Genomic DNA, 22352 nt, shown 5'->3' with positions numbered 1-22352 from the left:
CTCTATAGATTGCTTGGTCTAGGCAAGATCAACTTCTCTTTTCATTACTTCTGGCCTCCATGACCGAAGGGATTCAAAGTCAGATGATTGAGTGTTCTTCGTCTGCTCAAATTTGGATCCGGGTTTCTACTTTATTTGCTAATCGCTCAAAGGCGAGAATGATGCAGTACCGACTTCAATTGCAGACACTCAAGAAAGGTGGTCTTAGCATGAAGGATTGATTATCTTGGTAAAATGAAAAGTTACGTTGATTCACTTGCTGCTTGTGGGCATTCTATATCCGATGATGACCAGGTTCTCTATATTCTGGGTGGCGTTGGAATGGAGTACGACTCGGTTGTTGTCCATTTGACCCCTCGAGTTCAACAGATTTCGCCTTCGGAAGTTGGTGCTCTGCAAAAAAAAAACCTTCAATATTTTATTCAAATTGGATTTGAATTTGATGGTAACTTCCATAATTTTTTTACAATGGGGTCGGAGAATTTCCTATATAATCTAACTAGATACCCACATAAGTAGAGAATGAACACGAGGCCACATGAATCTTCAGGCCTCACCTTTGCTACTAGACCAAAAGATTCTTGGCGTGTTTCCACAATTTTTAGTGTGCTTTGTCAAAAGATTTGATTGTCTTGTGATATTTTTGTGAAATATTACTTGACATATTTATAATCATTAGAATATTTTAAAAAAAATTCGTACTTGTCAAAGTTTTATCATTCTGTTTAACATAAGATGTAAAAATTATACGAGAATTTGAGTGCATCAGATTTAAATGTTGTTCCAAATGTTGTAACATTTGACACAACACGCAGATGAATAATATAACACAAATAAATAGCTTAACTAAGATAACTCAAGATTAATTGTGTACAAATATAAATACTTGTAGCGGTACCTCAAGGCAAAATGATCACTAGAAAACATGTTTCAGTTTACAAAATCAATAACTAGTTATTTTAACGAAAATCAATTTTGTTAATAATTTGAGAAAACAAAATGATTTCTTAAACAACTAACACAATTACAACATAATCAAGAAAGCAAAACCACGGTGCCAGAAACTGGAGCAACAAAAACGCGATCTTCAGCCAACACTTGCACGCGCCACGCGTGTTGTATGCAGATGTCTCCAACAATCACGACAACACGTGAAACAACACTCTTCAAAACAACAGCGTCTTTGTGAATAGTTTTTCTCTTAATTTCACAACGTGCTAAAGTGCACCAGTACGCAGCCACGAAAACTTCCAAGCGAAGAATCGAAAGAAGAATAATTGAAGAACACTTTCATTAGCTTGCTTCTTTTATTTATAGTTTCCTCATCTCCTAGGGTTTATCTTCAAAAGAAAATCTAAAAAATATGAAAATCAAGAGTTTTAATAGAAATAAACTCTTTTAAAATCAATAATATCATATCATACAATTCTTATTATAAATATCATATCTAGAAAGGCAAAACTCTTAAATAAATATTTCACATAATCTTGTCAATAAGAAAATTATATTTAAAGAAAAGATCATTTCAAGTAATAAATGATATTTTGGATTCCAATATTATTTTTCCTTTCAATCTCCCCGTTTTTGCATTTTTGGACAAAATCAGCACAAATACTATTTTCCATATTGACTTCATTTGATCTCCCACTGTATACGAGAATCCTTCTCCCATTGAATGTGATAATATGTCTCTCCCTAAATTTGATCAAGTTAACATACATGTTGTTAGAAGTGTTAACCAAACATAAGACAATACAGAGGAGAATCAAACCATTAAATCAAAGTACCAAAATTAAAGGAAACAAAAAAAAAGCTGAGCAAAAAAAAACAACAGAAAAATATAATCACTGATCAGTATCAGTGTCATCTCCTTCTGATGTTTCAGATGGACCAGCTCCATCATTTTGTGATTCAATTTGATCTCCTCTTTTTTGTCCAGAATGGATAGCGATCTACAATGCCAGCATATAATCTGCAACAAGATTCTCATAGTAGGCCATGTCAGCCTTGGCTTGAACAATCTTTGCAAGGACATGATCGATTTGGGCTTGAATGACAATAATGAAAAATATCACATAAACCATATGTGCAGTAGTATCTGGAGTGGCTTGAGGGGTGTCAGAGACAATAGATGCAACATGAGACTCGGACCAAGGTAGGTCGATCTTCTTGTTTCCTTTGAAGAGGGCAGGAACAACCTTCAGCAGTTCACTGACATCTGATGATTGCTCGTCAATATCTCGAATGAATCCGTGAGATTCAAGTATGCCATAAATAAGCGAGGAAATGGTAACTTGGATGACTTCATTCCGCCTTCAACATAATGGAGTACTGGATTAAATGCCAGCCTTCCAAAGTTAGCGTGCCAGTCCCAACTGCAAACAATGTCAAATCTTGAGATTTTGTCACCACCGTGGAGTTAGTAGATGGTGTCCAATTGCGGATGGCAACTTTATGAAGCACATAGTAAAGTGAGGTGAGATTCGTGGCAAAGAGGTGTTCTGGGTGAGCAATAAACTGTTGAAGCAATCCTTCTGTTAGTGCTAAACTTACCTCGTTAAAGTCTGGTTGAGGGCCATCATCAAACTCAGGGGTGTTATAATAGGCGTTGATGATCTTGGGATTGAATTTGTACACCTTGTTGCAAACAAATATTCGGCCGAACTTTGCAGACATCTCATCATCTACTCCTGCTGATATGTTGGTATAGAACTCAATCACATGTTTGCGACAAAATGGTAGCACATAAGAAACGGCAGAGAATATACCTCGTGATTTGAGAAAATTCACCAGATTATTTCTGAAAAATGCTTCCATGTCGACATTTCTTTCTTCAACAAGGTCTCGTTTTGCATAGAGTGACCATTGTGAGATAGCCTTCTCGATATAGAAATTTGTACTGAAGATTCTGTCCAAATCATAGTCGCTGAGATCGGTGTTGTTCGTGATGTATTCAACATCTGGCACAACACTGGCACTATCAGAGGAAGCGTATGCGCCTTCATCAAACATTTCATCAGTGCTCTTTGAGGAGGATTCAGTGGAAACTGAGGGGTGATTATCGTCGAATTCCTGCATCATCTCAGGATCGGGTTTTCCAGTCAGATTCTTGAGGAGCGGATGCAGGGGCAGGGTGCTTAGCCTTCTTCAAATTGGCTTCGTTTTCATTAGAGAATGTTGGTTCCTTCTGTTCAGATTGTGGTGCTTCATCAGCAGAGCTCGAGGATTTCTCATCAGACGAGGAGGAGGAAGAGGACCTCTTAGCAGTTTTTGATGTGGTCTTTTTACGGGCCACCAGCTCGTAGTCCGCATCGTCGAAATCATTTCTAGAAGTATTGTAAGGATCAGACAGTGAGGGTCAAGATGAGGGCTCACCCGACGAAACCTTTTGTTGGGTGTGAGGTCGGGGTTTTAACCGCCCTGCCTCTTCGATCGTCTAGCAATTGGCTCCGATGTAAATACTCGGTTTAGAACAGTAAAATCTGAAGGATTATCCATATCAAGTTCATTCACCGGCTCGCCAGGGGCATTTGTCTCGATGGAAATCGACATTTCTGCGACATGGACGATTGCATATTTGGATCAGTGGGTGTTTCAGCAGATGTTTCGTGAACAGGAGTAACATCCTCCATAATTACCATCTCGCTTCGAATGTCTAGTGGATCGTATTTGTGTCTTGCCGTTGTAGAATTTAAAGATGATGAAACGAAAGTGAAGAGTGTTCGAAAGTTTTGTGAAGAAAAACCGAGGGAATGACAAACAGTGAGAAGCAGAGAAGATGAAGATCTCTCGAGTACCATATGCATTAGCAATGAGAAGTTTGATGTTCGTCATGATCTGTACAAGACCTGACATTGCTCAAGTAGTGAGAGCAGTTAGTCGATATATGACAAATCTTGGACGAGAGCATTTGAGCATTGTTAAGAGGATCATTAGATACATTAAATGTACCTCAAATGCTGCATTATAATATGGAGGATAAAATTCTACACTCCAGAGCTATCATGATTGGATAAAATCTATCACTGTTTATTTTTTTACACTTGTAGAGGGAGCAGTAAGCTGTGTCTCAAAACGACAAACAATTGTGTCGTTATCAACAACAGAGGCAAGATATATGACAACTACTCAAGCTTGCATAGAGACAATATAAATTAAAAGGTTATTGGAGGAGTTCAGGTACAAACAAGATATTGCTACTTTATTTTGTAACAGTCAGAGTGTCTTGCACATCGCAAGGATTCCAGCCTTTCATTGCAGGTCTAAACACAATGGATTTCAATTTCACTTTGTTCAATAAGTAGTGGAAGAAGAAAGTGTGGATATGAAGAAAATCTACACAAAGGATAATAGTTGATGTTCTGACCAAGCAAATGAACACCGATAAGTTTGAGTGGTGTAGATCCTCAAGTGACATAGCAGAAACATAAACAACATGAAATTTCAAGATTGAAAAGATATATGGAGATATGTTTGCATTTCAATCAAATCTAACATATCTCCAAGTGAGATAATGTAAGTGGAGTTAGGTGGACCAATAATGACATGCATTAATTGTGCAGAATTTTCGGATGAAAAACAGCGGAGTTTTCGACAGCCTTGTTAACAAATGAAATAAACGTGTTTTCACATTAATGAAAACACGTACACGGTAATATAACATGATCTCAACTCTTATTTTTAAGGGGTTTTCTATTTAATCTCGATGTCAAAAGATGTCGAATTTGTGACCAACATTACACACCATATATAACACTCATATTTATATCTCAAAAAACATAATAAGTTATCTTATAAATTTTTTATATAAAAACATGCATAGTTTTTGAATTGCAAAAATATCCATGTCAAACATTATAAATATTTTTTATTTATTCAATTATTTAATTGTGTGGTCTTTCCCACTTACCATCGGGCAAAAGAACAAAGTTTGCCTTTTTGAACTTGAATGGGTGCATGAATCTTGATCTCTTTTTCTCCTTCACACACGCAATTGGACATTAGTAGTAATAAACGCGTGGGACAATGTGACAAACTTATTTTATTCATTATTCTGATTCTGACATTTAACCTTTTCAATTAAAATTCTGTAGCAATCCCAGTGCCAGTGGGAGTCAAGTGGATCCAATTGCATATACAAATAACTGAAGACTATGGATTCTGCAAATGATTTTAAAATAAGTGTGTCAGAAGGTATATACATCAATTAACCTTATCGATTCATCGACAACAGTTTGAATTCAATAATGATAACATTAAGTAAGTATGGCTTCATTTATTGGATTATTTTTCACAATATATAAAATTTAACTATATATATTTAAATTTTACCGATAAAATATAATTTTAAGTACACAAATTTTATAATATAAGTTATGACCGTAAAAAACGAAGTCGATTCACTAAACCGAACCAATTTGACCACAAAAAATAATCGGGTTCGGCAGGTCGGGTCGGTGAATCAAAATTGACCCGAATTTTTTTAATTTTTTTATATAGAATTAAGAAAGATAGACTATATTTTTATATATTGTATGTTTGAATATTTTTATTGTATATATATCGATATCTTAAATTTTCATACTGTAATATTTATTTTGTAAAATATCGCTTTTAGAATAATTATTTATTTTTTGTAATAATTATACCTTAAAGTTTCTATAAGTAGACTTTTAAGTTTATAAATTTGTCTATAAATGAGGATGTTCGAACGTGACCATATCTGTGAATTGATAATCCTAATATAAGTAGACTTTTAAGTGTATATATAATATGAGTAGGTCTTTTGTGAGACGGTCTCACGAATCTTTATCTGTGAGACGGGTCAACCCTACCGATATTCACAATAAAAAGTAATACTCTTAGTATAAAAACTAATACTTTTTCATGGATGACCCAAATAAGAGATCCGTCTCACAAAATACGACATTTGATATCATCTCACACAAGTTTTTGCAATATAATATTGACATACTATGGAGATGAAATTTTTTTCCAGAAAATTGATATATTTTATAGAGAAACAAAATCTGGAAGTTTTTTTTAAAAAAAATCTAATTGTTATAATAATTAATCTTAATATTTATTTATTTAATTTTTATTTTGGGTTTTCTTGATTTCGACAGTAGACATGACTAAATTGAGTTGGAGGTAGTTTTAATGGGGTTTTTTCTAAATATTATAAATTAATATTCTCATTGTAAAAATGTGGCAAGTTTTAAAGGTTTGTAAAACTAGTACAATTCGGTACTTATTATCCCGGATTCATATTTTTTATTATTTTTTTAAAAAAAAAAGAAAAAGGAAGTGGTGGCACGGATTCTAAGAATCCGTGTCCAATCCGTGTGTGCGGATTTTAACTTTTTTAATTATTTTTAAAAAAAAATAAAAGGGAGATCGGCGACTGTTTGTGCAAAACCGTCGCCATTGACGATGATTTAACCAAAATCGTCGCTAAGGCACGGATTTTCCGTGGCAAAGGGTCACGGATTCAATATCCGTGACCCTATCCGTGACCCGCAAACCCGTGACTCCCTTCTGGTCTTCTGCCTATTTAAATGCGGTGTCGATCACCGAGCATCGAACATTCTTGATATAATATTATATCTACACTAATTACAATAATTACAATAGTTATATTTAATTTACGTGATATAATATTATATCTACAATAATTACAATATTTAATAACTATACTTAATTTAATTATAATAATTATATTTACTTGATATAATATTATATCTACAATAATTACTAATTACAATAGTTATATTTAATTTACGTGATATAATATTATATCAACAATAATTACAAAATTTAATTAATATACTTAATTTAATTACAATAATTATATTTATTTGATATAATATTATATCTACAATAATTACAATATGTAATAACTATACTTAATTTAATTACAATAATTATATTTACTTGATATAATATAATATCCACAATAATTACAATAATTACAATAGTTATATTTAATTTACGTGATATAATATTATATCTACAACAATTACAATAATTACAATAATTATATTTACGTGATATAATATTACAATAATTACAATAATTATATTTAAAATAATTATATTTACGTGATATAATAATAAAAACTATACTTAATTGAATCCTAGTAGTTTTAAGTAATAATAATAATAACTATATTTAATTTAATTACAATAATTAAAATATTAATTATTTTATTGGAATTAGAATATGTATATAAATTACGGACTTTATATTTACGTGAAATTTTATGTATAATATATGTATAATTATAATATTAATTGTATTATAAATTACGGAGGTTAAAATTACGTGAAATTTTAAAACTTATTCTCAATATACTTTAAAAACGTAACAAAATACTTTATAATTTCATTAGTATTAAGTACACTAATATTAACTCATTCTTATATTAAATTAAATTATTTATATTAAAAATACTAACCTTGAAATATTTTCAAAAATCAAACAATCATATTTATTATTTTTTTAATATTCAAACTATTTTTTAATATCGCGATTAATATTAAAAATATATTATTTAACTAAATTATACTTAATCATATAATGTTAGTGAACAAAATTATAATTGCATTAATATAATATAAATAATACAAACAAAATATTTAAAAAACTAATTAAATTACCTTCTCAGACGTAATTATATGGAACTTGTAATAATATCAACGGGTGATGCTAATATCTGAAATAAATGACAAGTATTATAAAAAAAATTACACAAAAAAATTACTTCTTAATATATAATTATAATATTATCAACGAAATTAAACATTATCTCTTCGTATCTCTTCAAATGAAATAGACGATAAAATCAACAAATAATATTAATATATGATCGAAGTAGAAAAGATGGATTTTGCACATATAAATCGGATGAAAGAAATAAGTTGCGAGAATGAATATGAGGAACAATTATTTTCGACGATGATGGAAAGAATATCCGCAGTTCTACTTAAAGGAAGAAAACACACGGAGTGGACACTGATTCTTAGAATCCGTGACAGTGTTTCACGGATTTGCCTTAGCGACGATTTTTTGTTAAACCGTGGTAAACCAATCTGGCCCGGATTCTTAGAATCCGTGCCCCGTGCCCCCACTTTCTTTTTCTTATTTTTTTTAAAAAAATAAAAAATATGAATTCGATAAGTACCGGATTTTACTAGTTTTACAAACCTTAACAATTTGTCGTATTTTTACAATGATTTTTTAAATTTATAATATTTTTTAAAAAAAACCTAGTTTTAAAGAGGGATGCAAGGTAATAAAAACAAAATCACTCTTTTTAACATGACGTCATCATGTTTTTCTCAATTAATTGCACACGGGTTCATTGGTTATCCACATGGAAACGCGTATCCAACGTGCCCGTTGCCTCTTACAGAAATTAAAACTATATATTAATATTTTTTGGTAAAAAAAAACTATATATTAATTAATAGAGGTTTATTATTCTTTTTAATTTTTTTTTTGAATTGAATTAAATGAAGTTCTTCTGAATTATAATTGAATCTTGATTTCGAAACTTAATCTTAAACTTGATATCTTAAGATTCGGTATCAGATGACGTTGCCGATGTCACGTTTGTCTATTAACGATATGTGGGATTTTTTAATCGGATGTTAAATTTAGGAATTCCAAAAATCATACATTAAGTTGGCTTAAATAGAATTTTGATTCTGTAATTGGTTAAAATATGACTTCAGTGTGATAATTTTTGTGTATGTTCATCATATATTACTGATAATATATTTGATGTTATATCATTATTCTATAAGTAAAATTCCAAAGACATCATGTCCACCGCTCTCTATCTTAATTTTGTAATTTTTTTTGGATTATTTTTTTAAAACTTTTTATTTTATCTATTATTTATCTCAAAATAATAAAACACACATTTAGTAAATATTAAAATTTTTAAAGTTTAAACATCAATTAAAATAAGAATAGGTCTCTTGTGAGACGGTCTCACGAATCTTTATCTGTGATACGAGTCAACCCTATCGATGTTCACAATAAAAGATAATACTCTTAGCATAAAAAATAATATTTTTCTTGGATGACCCAAATGAGATATCCGCATAACAAAATACGACCTGTGAGACAGCTCACACAAATTTTTGCCTTAAAATAAAGATGATATGTTTCGTGTTTTCGAGAAGGTCATCTTGGCAGTATTACTATAAACAAAAAAATATTTTTGTTCAATCATTCAATTTTTTTCATTAATAGAGTGGCACAACGTCAAAGGCAAGATCATCTTAACAGATAATATAAGAGAATTTTAATAAATGTTTTGTTAAATCTAAAAATATGAGTTTGGAAACTTCGTTTTTTATATATAAAAAAACCATAATTATAATTTTTTAAGAAAAAATGAACCATAAATTTTTTTTAAGAAAATAGAACCATAATTTATTCAAATTAATATCAGACACAATATAATTTTCTTGGTAAATTTATTTATTTTATTGCCAACCGAATAAAACAAAGTTGGCCTTTTTGAAATTTAATTAAACAAATGTGTGCATGAATATGTGATAACCGTGTAGGCCAGTGTGTGACCAGTTTGATGCTAAACTCAGAGCAAGTGGGAACCAATTGGATTCATTGTATATTCGAACAATACTCTGAATTTGGACATTTTTAGTAATCAATAAATTCGGACTGAAAATGATATTAAATCACGTGTGGTATAATTTCGAGGTATACCTACTTTTCTTTTTATTTAATGAGTGGTTTATCTAGGTTTTATTTATGTGAAAGGAAAAACTAGAATAATAAATTAATTAGTCTAGTAAAATAAATAATTTCAATAAAAAATTTCTTAAAAAAATCGATTTAACATTAATTGATCGACGTGTTGTCACGTTCGTCGTTAACCAAAATGGATTATTTTGCCAAAAAAAAAAAAAAAACTAATAATTGATCTAAGAATATGTTGATCGATTCTCGTTAGAATGAATTATGTATATTATTTTATCATATACAACGATGGAAATATGTATTTAGTTGCTAAATTGATCTTTGTAATGTCTATATATTTTTTAATATGTATTTGATTTTATGTTCGAAATAAAAAATAATATATATAAAAAATAAAATAAGATTCTTGATTTTTTTTTTTACCATAAATGTTGAAATTTTCTTTTTGGCATCTTGATTTTGGGCAGTGGACATGTGCTTTTTTTTATTAGTGAAGCGTTCCAGCTGGCGGGATGGGATTATGGGAATGCGAGCTAATACCAACAAATATTATCTTTTTGACGTGACGTCATCACTTCATCGTCCCCTTAATTGCACACGGGTTCATTTATTATCTCCATCGAGACTAGTATCCAACGTGCCAATTGGATCTTAAAATATATGTATTTATATATACGGATTTTAATTCAAATCGATTCAAAAAGTAACAAGAACACGGTTAAAATCTAGAATCAGACAACAACTTGTGTGAGACGGTCTCACGGATCGTATTTTGTGAGACATATATCTTATTTGGGTCATCCATGAAAAGTATTACTTTTTATGTTAATTAGGGTGTGTTTGGTTGAGTGGATTAAATAAGGATAGATTAATAGTCAAATATTTATCGTTAAAATTTTAAGTTGTTTTAATAATCATTTTGACCCAGTTTAAGATCCAATTTTATGGATAACTATTTGATTAATAAAATTGGATATTAAATCGGGTCAAAATGATTATTAAAACATCTTAAAATTTTAACGATAAATATTTGACTATTAATCTATCCTTATTTAATACACTCAACCAAACACACCCTAAGAGTATTACTTTTTATTGTGAAAATCGGTAGGGTTGACCCGTCTCACAGATAAAGATGCGTGAGACCGTCTCACAAGAGACCATATCCTAGAATCAAAACTATATCGAAATGTTTCAGTTTCGGTTTTACTTTCATTTGAATCGGACCGTGGTCGGTCTTAGATTTGGTTATATGAATCTTTTTTATTTAATTGTGTTTTATCTCTTATTATATTCTCATTTATATTTAAATGGATTTAGCCATGTTCAATTGTTGAAGACAAAGTCTTCGTGGTCTCTCTTGCTATTGATTATTTTGCATATTTCTTATTCTTTCACATAACTTAATTAAATGAGTAATTTTATTGGTCACCAAGTTTAATTTATGACAAAAACTTGTGTGATACGGTCTCACGAGTCGTATTTTGTGAGACATATATCTTATTTGGGTCATCCATGAAAAAATATTACTTTTTACACCTTAACATCCTGATCTCAGGAGACTTTCATCTTCTTCTCGTGCCCTCGGTTCACACCCTAACATTTAGTTCCATATACACCACAGTAAGTCTAATTGTTGTTTAGTAAAACTTTCTTTCGAGCTTCAGAGGTACCGTACGATCAGAAATAACACGTGATGCACTCCATGTCAATAATCCAACTTGTATTTTATACAAAAACACCTCTATCAACTCTTCCATCACTCGAAAAAATAATCCTAGATATCTAAATCTCACTCACAGGTAACTCTTTTTCTTCTATTTAAACTATTGTCTTACTACGTCTAAAACGACTAAACTTTAAATCTATATACTCAGGGGCGAGCCAGTCTAGCCCACCAGCCCCTTTCGAAAAATGATTTAGTTAAAATCACTGGCTTTTCCATACCAATCCCCCCACTTAGTATAGGTTATTAGTTAGGTTTTTATACCAATTTTTTTCACTGTTAACCACAATTCATGCCTCGGTGTTAGGATTGTTTTGTCCGACAGATGATCGAAATAATAAGAATATCATAATATGATTTCAAATTGTAAATTCGCGTTTTCTCAGAATTAAATGTTGTGCCAGATGTTACAACATCTCGGACAACATACAGCGGAATATTATATTTTGTAACACAAATTACTTTAAATAAACAGATAGACGAGATTAAATATGCACAAGTATAAATACTTGTGCGGTGCCTTATGGAAAAAATTAATCACTAGAAAACGTAACCGTTTACAAAAAAAAATCTATCACTAGTGATTTTCACAAAAATCAATTTCCTCAACAAATTGAGAAAACAAATAACCAGAATAAATACTAAAACAAGAAAGCAAAACGTGAGCAAAAAAGGTAGATCCACGAGAAGCAATCTTCGGCCAACTTCTTCCCAGATGTTGTCCTCAGATGTTCTCAACATTCACAGCAATGCCCTATCACAACTCTTTAAATCACAGCACGTCTCTTGAATAAGGTTTTCTCTGAAATTCTGAACGTGCACACATGAGTGAATATTGACCGAGAGGAAGAAGCCACAAGAAAAACTCTCACTAAAAACTCCAAGAAAATCTTCTCACGTGAAAACTCTTCACGAAAACTTACCACGAAAAACACTTCGACTCCACGAAAATTCTACACACAAACTCTCTGAATTTTTCCCATGAAAATTCTTTCTTTTAAGCTCCCAAGAAAATCACCTCCACGAAAATCCTACACGTGAACTCCTCCACTAAAACTCTCTCACTTCTTTTTAATCTTCATCTCTCTTATTTATAATTCACTTCATCTCACAAGGAAATCTACAAAATAAAAAAATCAAGAGTTAAATCAATAATATCATATCTTCAAGATCTTTATCATAAATATAATATCTAGAAAAGACAAACCCAATATTCCACATAATCTTATCAAGAATGAAATTAGATTTAAGGAAGATATTATATCACAATAAAATCTTAACATAATTATCTAGAAAGACAAAACCATAATTAAATATTATACTCAATCAAATCAACAAGGAATAGATAATATTAGGGAAATCAATTTAATATAGAAATTATATTTCCCTTCAATCTCCCGGTTTTTGCCTTTCTGGACAAAATCAAATCAAACTCAATTTCTCAGTTGAACTCCAGCTAACTCCCCTTAATATGAGAATTTTTCTCCCCCTGAATAAAATTAAGTTAGTACGGGTGTTGTTCGTTGTATTGGCAACACCTGAGACAACAGCTGCAAAAATCATTAACAGTTCATTAAAACAGAAACACATCAGGGAAGCAGAACCTTAACAAAGCAGAACATTAAAAACGAAATCAAGCAAATGTATCAGATAGATGATATCATTTGATCCTTTCAATTCACACTCCCTTGAGTTTGAGTCACGTCTTCTCCCCCTTTTTGTCCAGAATGGACATCTACCTCCATAGCCAGACGATAGTCAGAAACTAAGTTCTCGTAGGAGACCAGATCAGCTTTGACCCGTAATCACTATCCAAAATTACTAAGATAATTGCGTCCAAAATCATTTCAAAATAATTTCCAGAATTGAAACCCACATCGATTTTAACACCACTGAACCATAAAAAAATCACAAATATTGGATTTCTAGCAAAATCCGGATTTTCATCGAATTTTCTCTGTTAAAATATGCATACCCTCTTGACCAACAATATTCACAATGTTATGTTTATGTATGACCTATTTATGCCTAATAACAGAATGTAACAAAATTAAAAACATGAAACAAGTATGAGATATGTTCACAAATGAAGTGTTTTCACAAATGTTGACAACATCTTCTGACAACACGCACAATTCCAGAAAAACAATTTTGATTTTTCTTCACACTTGGTGACTTAACAGCTTTCTGATCATAGAAGTGGTAGCTCTCACACTAGAAGAACGGTCTTCTTTAGGACTCTTCTAGGTAGCTTTTTTCAATTTCTTGTATTTTACCTTCTGTAATAAATTCAGAAGAGGTAGCTCCCACACTAAAAGCACAGTCTTCATTGGACTCTTTTAGGTAGCTTTTTCCAATCTTTTCTTATGATACAGAGCATATGCATAATTGATTTTTTTGTCTTTTTACTTAATATTTTCAAGTCACCTTTCGTATGAGTCAATGTCATGGAGTACATGAACATCCCTCAACTACTTTGTGATTTAAACAGATCATTAATCATGTCCAAGTGTGTTAAGATTAAATTAGAACAAGAAATTGTAAGTGCATCAGAAGATTGTACATCATTGTGATAACACATCATATAACAGTATGAATGTAATGCAGAATGCCGAAATCCTAAAAATGCACATGCATGTTAGGTGTTGTCCAAGATGTTGTAACATCTGAGACAACATCTATGTATGATCAGGCAGAACACATGCTGAGAGATTTCCTAAGGTTGGAGAATCTCTCAAAAACTAATGCTTTTGTGAATATGTCAGCCAGTTGGTTATTTGTACCAACAAATTCAATTCGAATCAATCCTATTTCTACTAAATTTCAAATAAAGTGATGTCTAATGTCAACGTGTTTTGTTCGAGAGTGTTGTACTGGAATTTTTGAAATATTGATTGCACTAGAATTATCACAGTACACAGCTAAAGTTTCACTTTTAAGTCCATAGTCTTCTATCATTTGATTCATCCACAAAAAAATGAGTGCAACCACTTCCTGCTGCCATATATTCGGATTCAGCAGTTGAAAGTGACACAAAAAGATGTCATCATGCATTTGTTTTATTTGTAAATCAAAAAAGAAACTTAATTCACCAACCATGCTCATTTTAAATGTAGATGACATGCACTCAACAAAATTATCAGCATGCTTTTGAGATGAGGAACCAAAGATTATATCATCAACATAGACTTGACAAATAAGAATCTCACCTTTATATTTCTGAATAAAAAGAGTTTTGTCTATCTCATCTCGTTTGAAGACAATTTTCAGTAGATATTAACTCAATCTGTGAGTATAAGGAGCTCATGCAAATAAGTCCAGCCATCTTTCGGTAATCTACTTTTTCTTTCTTTCGAGTTTGGACCTTCATGCATACTTCCAATTATTTGAGATGATGGATGATTTTTCTGAATTTTACTTGGAATATTCTGTCCATCATCGTTATTCGTTTCGTCCTCAGCTTCAGTGTCAAGTGTTGTGTCAGATGTTGCAACATCTGGGGCAACATCTGCATTTTCCAGTGATATTGGAATTTCCAGAAACTCATCCACATCATCTTCAGCTGTTTTCTTTTTGAGATCTGCAAGGTCATCAAAAACAACATTAATGGATTCCATAATAGTCCTAGTTCTTAAATTAAACATGCGATAGGCTCGACTATTAGTGGCATATCCCAAAAACAAACACTTATCACTCATTGAATCAAATTTTGCAAGTTGATCCTTGTCATTCAAAACATAGCACACACAACCAAAAACATGAAAATATTTAAGGTTAGGCTTCTTTCCCATAATTATATCATACGATGTCATAGTCGAACCACTTCTCAAATACACCCTATTTGAAATATGACATGCGGTGTTAAGGGCTTCTGCCCAAAAACGCTTTGAAATGCACTTTGAAGTCAACATCACCCTTGCCATTTCTTGAAATGTTCTATTCTTACGTTCAGCTATCCCATTTTGTTGTGGTTTCTTTGGAGCAGAAAATTCATGTGAAATACCTTTCTTGTCACAAACAGATGAGAATGAGGAGTTTTCAAATTCCTTACCATGGTCAGTCCTTATCCTTCTCACCTTCAAATTATGAAAGTTTGTAATCCTTGTTACCAATTTTTTAAACACATTGAAAGTGTCTGATTTCTCCCTAACGAAACTTATCCATGAAAACCGTGAGAAATCATCAACACAAACAAATGAATACTTTTTACCTCCAAAACTTTCCACTTCCACAGGACCCATAAGATCCATGTGTAGCAATTCGAGGAAACGTGTTGTCCCAAAGTGGGGCAACGTGTGATGTGACACGCGAGTTTGCTTACCCTTTTGACAGTCTCCACAAACATATGGTGTACTAGATGATAGGTTAGGCATACCTCGTACATCATCGTACTTACTCAAATTCTTCAGGGTTTTGAAACTAGCATGTCCAAGTTTTTGATGCCATAGATCGAGTTCACTAACTTCTGCATGTTTGCATGAAAGTCCTTCACCTATTTGATAGTAATTATCCGAAGACCTTGTACCTGTCATAATGCACAAGTTAGTTTCATCAAACACTTCACACATATGTTTATCAAACTCGACATGCAAATTATCTTCACACAGTTGGCTTATGCTTATCAAATTCGAATTTAATCCTTCAACATGAAGCACATTGTGGAGCTTTGGTAGTCCTTCAACATTTAATGTTCCCTTTCCAACAATCATTCCTTTAGTTCCCCTCCATAGGTTACTCTACCACATTTTTGTTCAACATAATTAGTTAGATGTTCTTGTGATCCTGTCATATGGCGTGAGCTTCCACTATCAAAATACCAATGACCTGTATTGTTAGTTTTCAATGAAGTATAGACAACTTTACAATGAGTTTTTATCTTTGGTACCCAAATTTGTCTTACTGTAGGTCGGCGGTTGGAAGTGTTGCGGGAAATGTTGGACAACATTCGGGGCAACATCTGGCTCGATTTTTGATTCATGCGATCATCCCTGAGTTTAAAACAGTATGGCCTGATATGACCAGGCTTAAAGCAGTAATGACATACATACCTTCGTTTTCTTCTCTTAGGAACATGTGTAGTATGTTGTCTTTTTGGTGGAGAGCTTTTGGTTGAAGATGTAGTTTGAGATGGTGTGAATGTTTCAGTTTTTCCTTTCACAAACACAGTAGATTTTGAAGACTCACAAATTTCAAACACACTATCTTTGAAGCCTAAGCCTTTTTTGTCATCTCTTCCCATCAAATTATGGAATCAAGCTTGGATGTGCTTGAATTGAACTTGGTGAGTGTCTCATTTGCGTTATTGAACTCATCCTTGATCTTCGAAAGTTCTAAGTCCTTTTTGCTCAAAATTACTTCAAGTTTGGCAACCACGGCTTTTAGATTGGTGTTTTCTTTCATAAGAGTTGAGTTAAGCTTGTTTCTTTTGGTCCAATCCTCAAACAATTCTTCATACAGTTTTTAAACACTCTCAAGAGTAATCTCTTCATCATCAGCTTCTGATTCATCATCTCCACTCGAATTTCCAGAAGTTGTGGATTTCAAACACACTGATGTTTTGCAGATGTTGCGGCCAGGTGTGGCAACACCTAGGGCAACACCTAAAGGATTCACTTGCAACCAATGTTTTCTTCATTCCTTGGTTGAAACTGTTGTTGGACAGGAGGTTTAGGAGCTGGTGGTCGAAGTGCTCTGTTAGCAAGTGATGTGTCCATTAAATAATTCTGTCAAAACAAAATAAAAACCAGAATCAGCACTTAGTATATCAAGAATAGGCTCTGATACCACTTGTTAGGATTATTTTGTCCGACAGATGATCGAAATAATAAGAATATCAGAATATGATTTCAAATAGTAAATTCGTGTTTTCTCAGAATTAAATGTTGTGCCAGATGTTACAACATCTCGGACAACATGCAGCGGAATATTATATTTTGTAACACAAATTCACTTTAAATAAACAGATGGACGGGATTAAATATGCACAAGTATAAATACTTGTGCGGTGCCTTATGGCAAAAATTAATCACTAGAAAACGTAACCGTTTACAAAAAAAAACCTATCACTAGTGATTTTCACAAAAATCAATTTCCTCAACAAGTTGAGAAAACAAATAACCAGAATAAATACTAAAACAAGAAAGAAAAACGTGAGCCAAAAAGGTAGATCCACGAGAAGCAATCTTCGGCCAACTTCTTCCCAGATGTTGTCCTCAGATGTTCTCAACATTCACAGCAACACCCTATCACAACTCTTTAAATCACAGCACGTCTCTTGAATAAGGTTTTCTCTGAAATTCTGAACGTGCACACATGAGTGAATATTGACCGAGAGGAAGAAGCCACAAGAAAAACTCTCACTAAAAACTCCAAGAAAATCTTCTCACGTGAAAACTCTTCACGAAAACTTCCCAGGAAAAACACTTCGACTCCACGAAAATTCTACACACAAACTCTCTGAATTTTTCCCACGAAATTCTTTCTTTTAAGCTCCCAAGAAAATCACCTCCACGAAAATCCTACACGTGAACTCCTCCACTAAAACTCTCTCACTTCTTTTTAATCTTCATCTCTCTTATTTATAATTCACTTCATCTCACAAGGAAATCTACAAAATAAAGAAATCAAGAGTTAAATCAATAATATCATATCTTCAAGATCTTTATCATAAATGTAATATCTAGAAAAGGCAAACCCAATATTCCACATAATCTTATCAAAAATGAAATTAGATTTAAGGAAGATATTATATCACAATAAAATCTTAACATAATTATCTAGAAAGGCAAAATCATAATTAAATATTATACTCAATCAAATCAACAAGGAATAGATAATATTAGGAAAATCAATTTAATATGAAATTATATTTCCCTTCACTCGGTAAACATCAAACTTCGCTCTCACAATCGAATTTATGTGTATTTGTATTTGTGTGATTATGTGCATCCTGAATACGAAAATGAGTAAAGTGATATGATAATATTATATCTGTATATAAGATCTGTTTTTTTTTTTTTACAAAGTTCAGGAAATTCACTGAAAATATTCAATTATACAAATTTTATCTTTTTTAAAATGAATGATTATATAAATGATTTGTTATATTTTCAATTGTTAGGCCATTTCCAATCAGATACACTCTAAGAACTATTGTTGGTGATAGCTTGTTGCAAAGTTTACATTTCGTGAGGCATTAATTTTGTACAGTCGCCAAATAACCCAAAATAAAGATGAGAAAATGGGCGCACACAATTTTCATTTGCTATCTTAGCGACACTGAGCACATAATATATCGCCACATATTACATTTTAGCGACGTTGACCGTACGGTACGTCGTGAAAGATGAGATTTCTTGTAGTGTATATTCTAGTGTTAATAATTTTTTTTTTAAAATTGTAATTTTTTATTGTAATATATTTTAAACTTAATTTTTAATATTATTGTGTAAATTAGTTATTTTTAAAACTTTATTTATTCAATAAATAAATAAATTTATCTTTTGAATTATATTATTACTTGAATAAAATAATCACATTTTAATTTTATATTATCTATTTTTTAATTATAGTGTTCAAAAATATTTTGTGGAATAAATTAGTTGTTCTGAATAAAATAATAGAGAATATTTTTTTTAGTTCAGAGTTTAGAGTTGATGAGTTGAAGATGAGTGAGTACTTTTGTATTTGGTGTAAGAATTGCATTATCTTGAAATTAATATTATACCAAGATAATGTAATGCGTTATTAATGATGTTAGTTAACTACGAAACCCCAAATTATATAAAAGTAAAGTAGGAAAATAATAGAAAATATATTGATAAATATATATATATACCTGTATTTTATGGAAGCGTGTGGCCTTTTACTCTGGGTTTCGTTTTAAAAGGAAAATCTACCATTATTAGAAACTTCGATACTCTTAACTTTGGATTTATACCCTAAATTTGGTCCATCCTCTTCCTTTATACGGTTGTTTAGTCTTTAAAGGAACCCAAAACACAATAATGTAGCATGTAATTATTAATATTAATTCCGTGTTCCATCTTTTATTTTGATTTAAACTTGTATACCACATTATCATAATGACATGCACAAATCAAGTCATTTTTAATATAATATTTCATTTTTTTACTTAAAAATATAATTAATATTTTATAGTATTTTTTTAATTCTTCAAATCGTACATTTTTATATTATTTTTAACACATAAGTAAGACAATATGATTACTGATATTGTGAAACGTTATGACTTTTCTTTTCCATTTTAATCTTACCGATATTCACAATAAAAAATAATACTTTTAGCATAAAAAGTAATATTTTTTCATGAATGATCCAAATAAGAGATCTGTCTCACAAAATACGACCCATGAGACCGTCTCACACAAGTTTTTGCCTATATATACTATATATTAAGTTTGAGGTACTTAGAATAACTAATTTTTGGCGTCCTGGTCTGTTTTAATAATAATTTATATATTAATAAAATGCTAAAATTTGTATGTAAGTTATCGTAGTTCAGTGGATAAAGTATTTATTCTTTAAACATTAAGTTATAAATTCTATTCTTTCTTGGGTCTTTTTATCCTTTATTTTTTGTGTATATTTTTAATTCATGTAGAAAAATGACAGTGTAGTCTGGTACTATTTTTATAATTATATTTTGATTTTCATTTAAATATAAATCAAATGAATTATAAAATTCATTGTACAGCTTGCGTCGATACATTAATATATACAACGAATGAAAGAATTTTCCATCTAAATTAAACCATTATTAGGCAAGTGAGATTTGAATCTAAAACCATACGAGTCTTGACATCTCACTCTTATCACTAAACCAAAAAATCGTTAATAATTGGCGTAACTAGATTCAATGCTGAATGATTGAAGTAAATATTTCGTTTCACGTTTTTCCAGATGGTCCCAATTTTCCACAGTAACTGAGACTCTGAAACATTGGACCCATTGACAATATTATTGTGAACAACATTTGTACCTCATAAAGTGAACTCAGTGTCCCGAAATGGGGTGTAGCTGGATAATTACTACACTTCTGTTATTGAAGCCGACACCTCGTAAACCCAAAATAAATATGTAAATTAAATTTTTTATTAATTCCTGAGAAATTCCACGTGGATCCACCCTGAAAATCTTGAGATCATCGTATGTAAGAATTCCAAACCAACCCTTAGTCACATGTGAGATGGTTTTACGGATTGTATTTCTGTGATACAGATCTCTTATTTGAGTCATCCATAAAAAAATATTACTTTTTATGCTAAGAGTATTACTTTTTATTGTGAATATCGGTAAGATTGACGCGTCTCACAGATACAGATTCGTGAGATCGTTTCACAATATACTTATTCTTATCGAATATAATTGGAATTGAGATGAATCTGAACTGAAAACACACACGGATGCCCAAATCCATTATGATCATATATGTAAACATTGTGAAATCCATTTGCAGGCAAGATCACAAATTTGTAGTACAAATCCTGGATTTCTGAGATCAGTTAGATGAGTATTTTTTTTACAGTGATAGATATTAACTTGTTTCCATTCATTAAACCTCGAACGGAAAAGCAGGGGAAGCCATGGTTCTACTCTGTGAAGCTGAGATATTGAGAAAACGAGAAGAAGAGTACAATCCAAGATGAAGGAATTGTTCATAAAATCGAAGTCCAACCACACGCGGCAATTGTAGGATATACAGATTTTTGAACTTATTATAATTGACCGTTTTTTTCCTTGATTCGGAGTCAAGGATAGTCCCATAGATGATCGTTTCTCGAATAGTTTTCTGGCGATTCGTCGTCATCGCCGCCGGTTTTCATCCTCGGTGGGCTTACGAGCATGCCCTCTGCCATGTCAGCCAGCAGTTTCGGCATCTCGAATAACTCTTCCTCATCCACAAACTCGGTGGTTTCCACGCTGGATGAAGCTTCCTGCGGGACATCCTCCCTGCTGCCTCTCTGAATTACCGCTCTGGAAGCCGCGGCTGTAGCCGCCGCAGCCCTTATATCCGCAGCCGAGTTAGAAGCTGGTACCGGGTACGACTCAGCTAAAGAAGGGAAGTTGATCGCAGCGTCAGGGCCTTTCAGTGCCAGCGCTGCCACGTCGTAGGCTGCAGCCGCCATTTCCGGGATGGGGTATGTTCCCAGCCAAATTCGTGTGGTTTTCCGTGGCTCGCGAATCTCCGACACCCACTTTCCGCCCCGGGATCTAATCCCACGGTAAATGGGATGCCGCCCTGATGTGGGGGAGGGAATGGCGGCCCCAGCCCCAGCCCCAGCCCCAGCCCCTGCCGCTGGCTGCTGAGGGACGGCTGTTAAGGAACTTTCTTGATCCTGATCATAGCTTTGATTGGGTATCCGTAAAGATGGATTTTGTCTTGAATCTCGATTATCCATGCATCAAACTTACAAAATCGGCATAGATTTGGATATGCTCGAAAATCGGGGTGGTTTTAAAAGAAAAGAATCCCACAGAAAAAGCGCGGAGACTTCGCGGACCCCTTGGTTGTGGGGCGAAGTGGGAGTGTACTTGTTAAGGTTTTTGAGGTTAAAAAATATTCGGAATAGCTGTTAGGACACCACTTTTTAAATATACATCTCTTTCCCCTGTATTTCCCATTTCAGAATCAAAATTCTCTCTTTGTGTATGTTTCATGTCTGACTGGCAACTTGTGTGATGTGGATGGACATAATTTTAACACGTGTGCCACGAGTTTTTCTGACGTGGCTGTGCAAGTTGAAGAGTGTTGTTCTCAGTTTTTCTATTCTCTTCTTTATGATTTATTGGATGTACTTTCGTGGGTTGAAATTTTCTTCTTCCTCTTATTAAGATATCAATCACTTTGGTTCATCTTGTTGTCAGTTGC

General features: G+C 32.4%; 1 protein-coding gene across 1 annotated transcript; it reads right to left on the bottom strand.

Moving 5' to 3' along the window:
• Nucleotides 1–21013: 21013 nt before the first annotated feature.
• On the bottom strand, nucleotides 21014–21926 carry LOC142525565 (ethylene-responsive transcription factor ERF027-like). The gene has a single exon (XM_075629877.1). The coding sequence runs from the start codon at nucleotides 21880–21882 to the stop codon at nucleotides 21232–21234; it is 651 nt and encodes a 216-aa protein (XP_075485992.1). The 5' UTR covers nucleotides 21883–21926; the 3' UTR covers nucleotides 21014–21231.
• Nucleotides 21927–22352: the final 426 nt, after the last annotated feature.

This window comes from Primulina tabacum, chromosome 14 (genome assembly GCF_025594145.1).
Source record: "Primulina tabacum isolate GXHZ01 chromosome 14, ASM2559414v2, whole genome shotgun sequence".
NCBI classification, from domain to species: Eukaryota; Viridiplantae; Streptophyta; class Magnoliopsida; order Lamiales; family Gesneriaceae; genus Primulina; species Primulina tabacum.
Note: the sequence above shows the minus strand (reverse complement) of the source record. Positions and strands in the feature narration are given on the sequence as shown.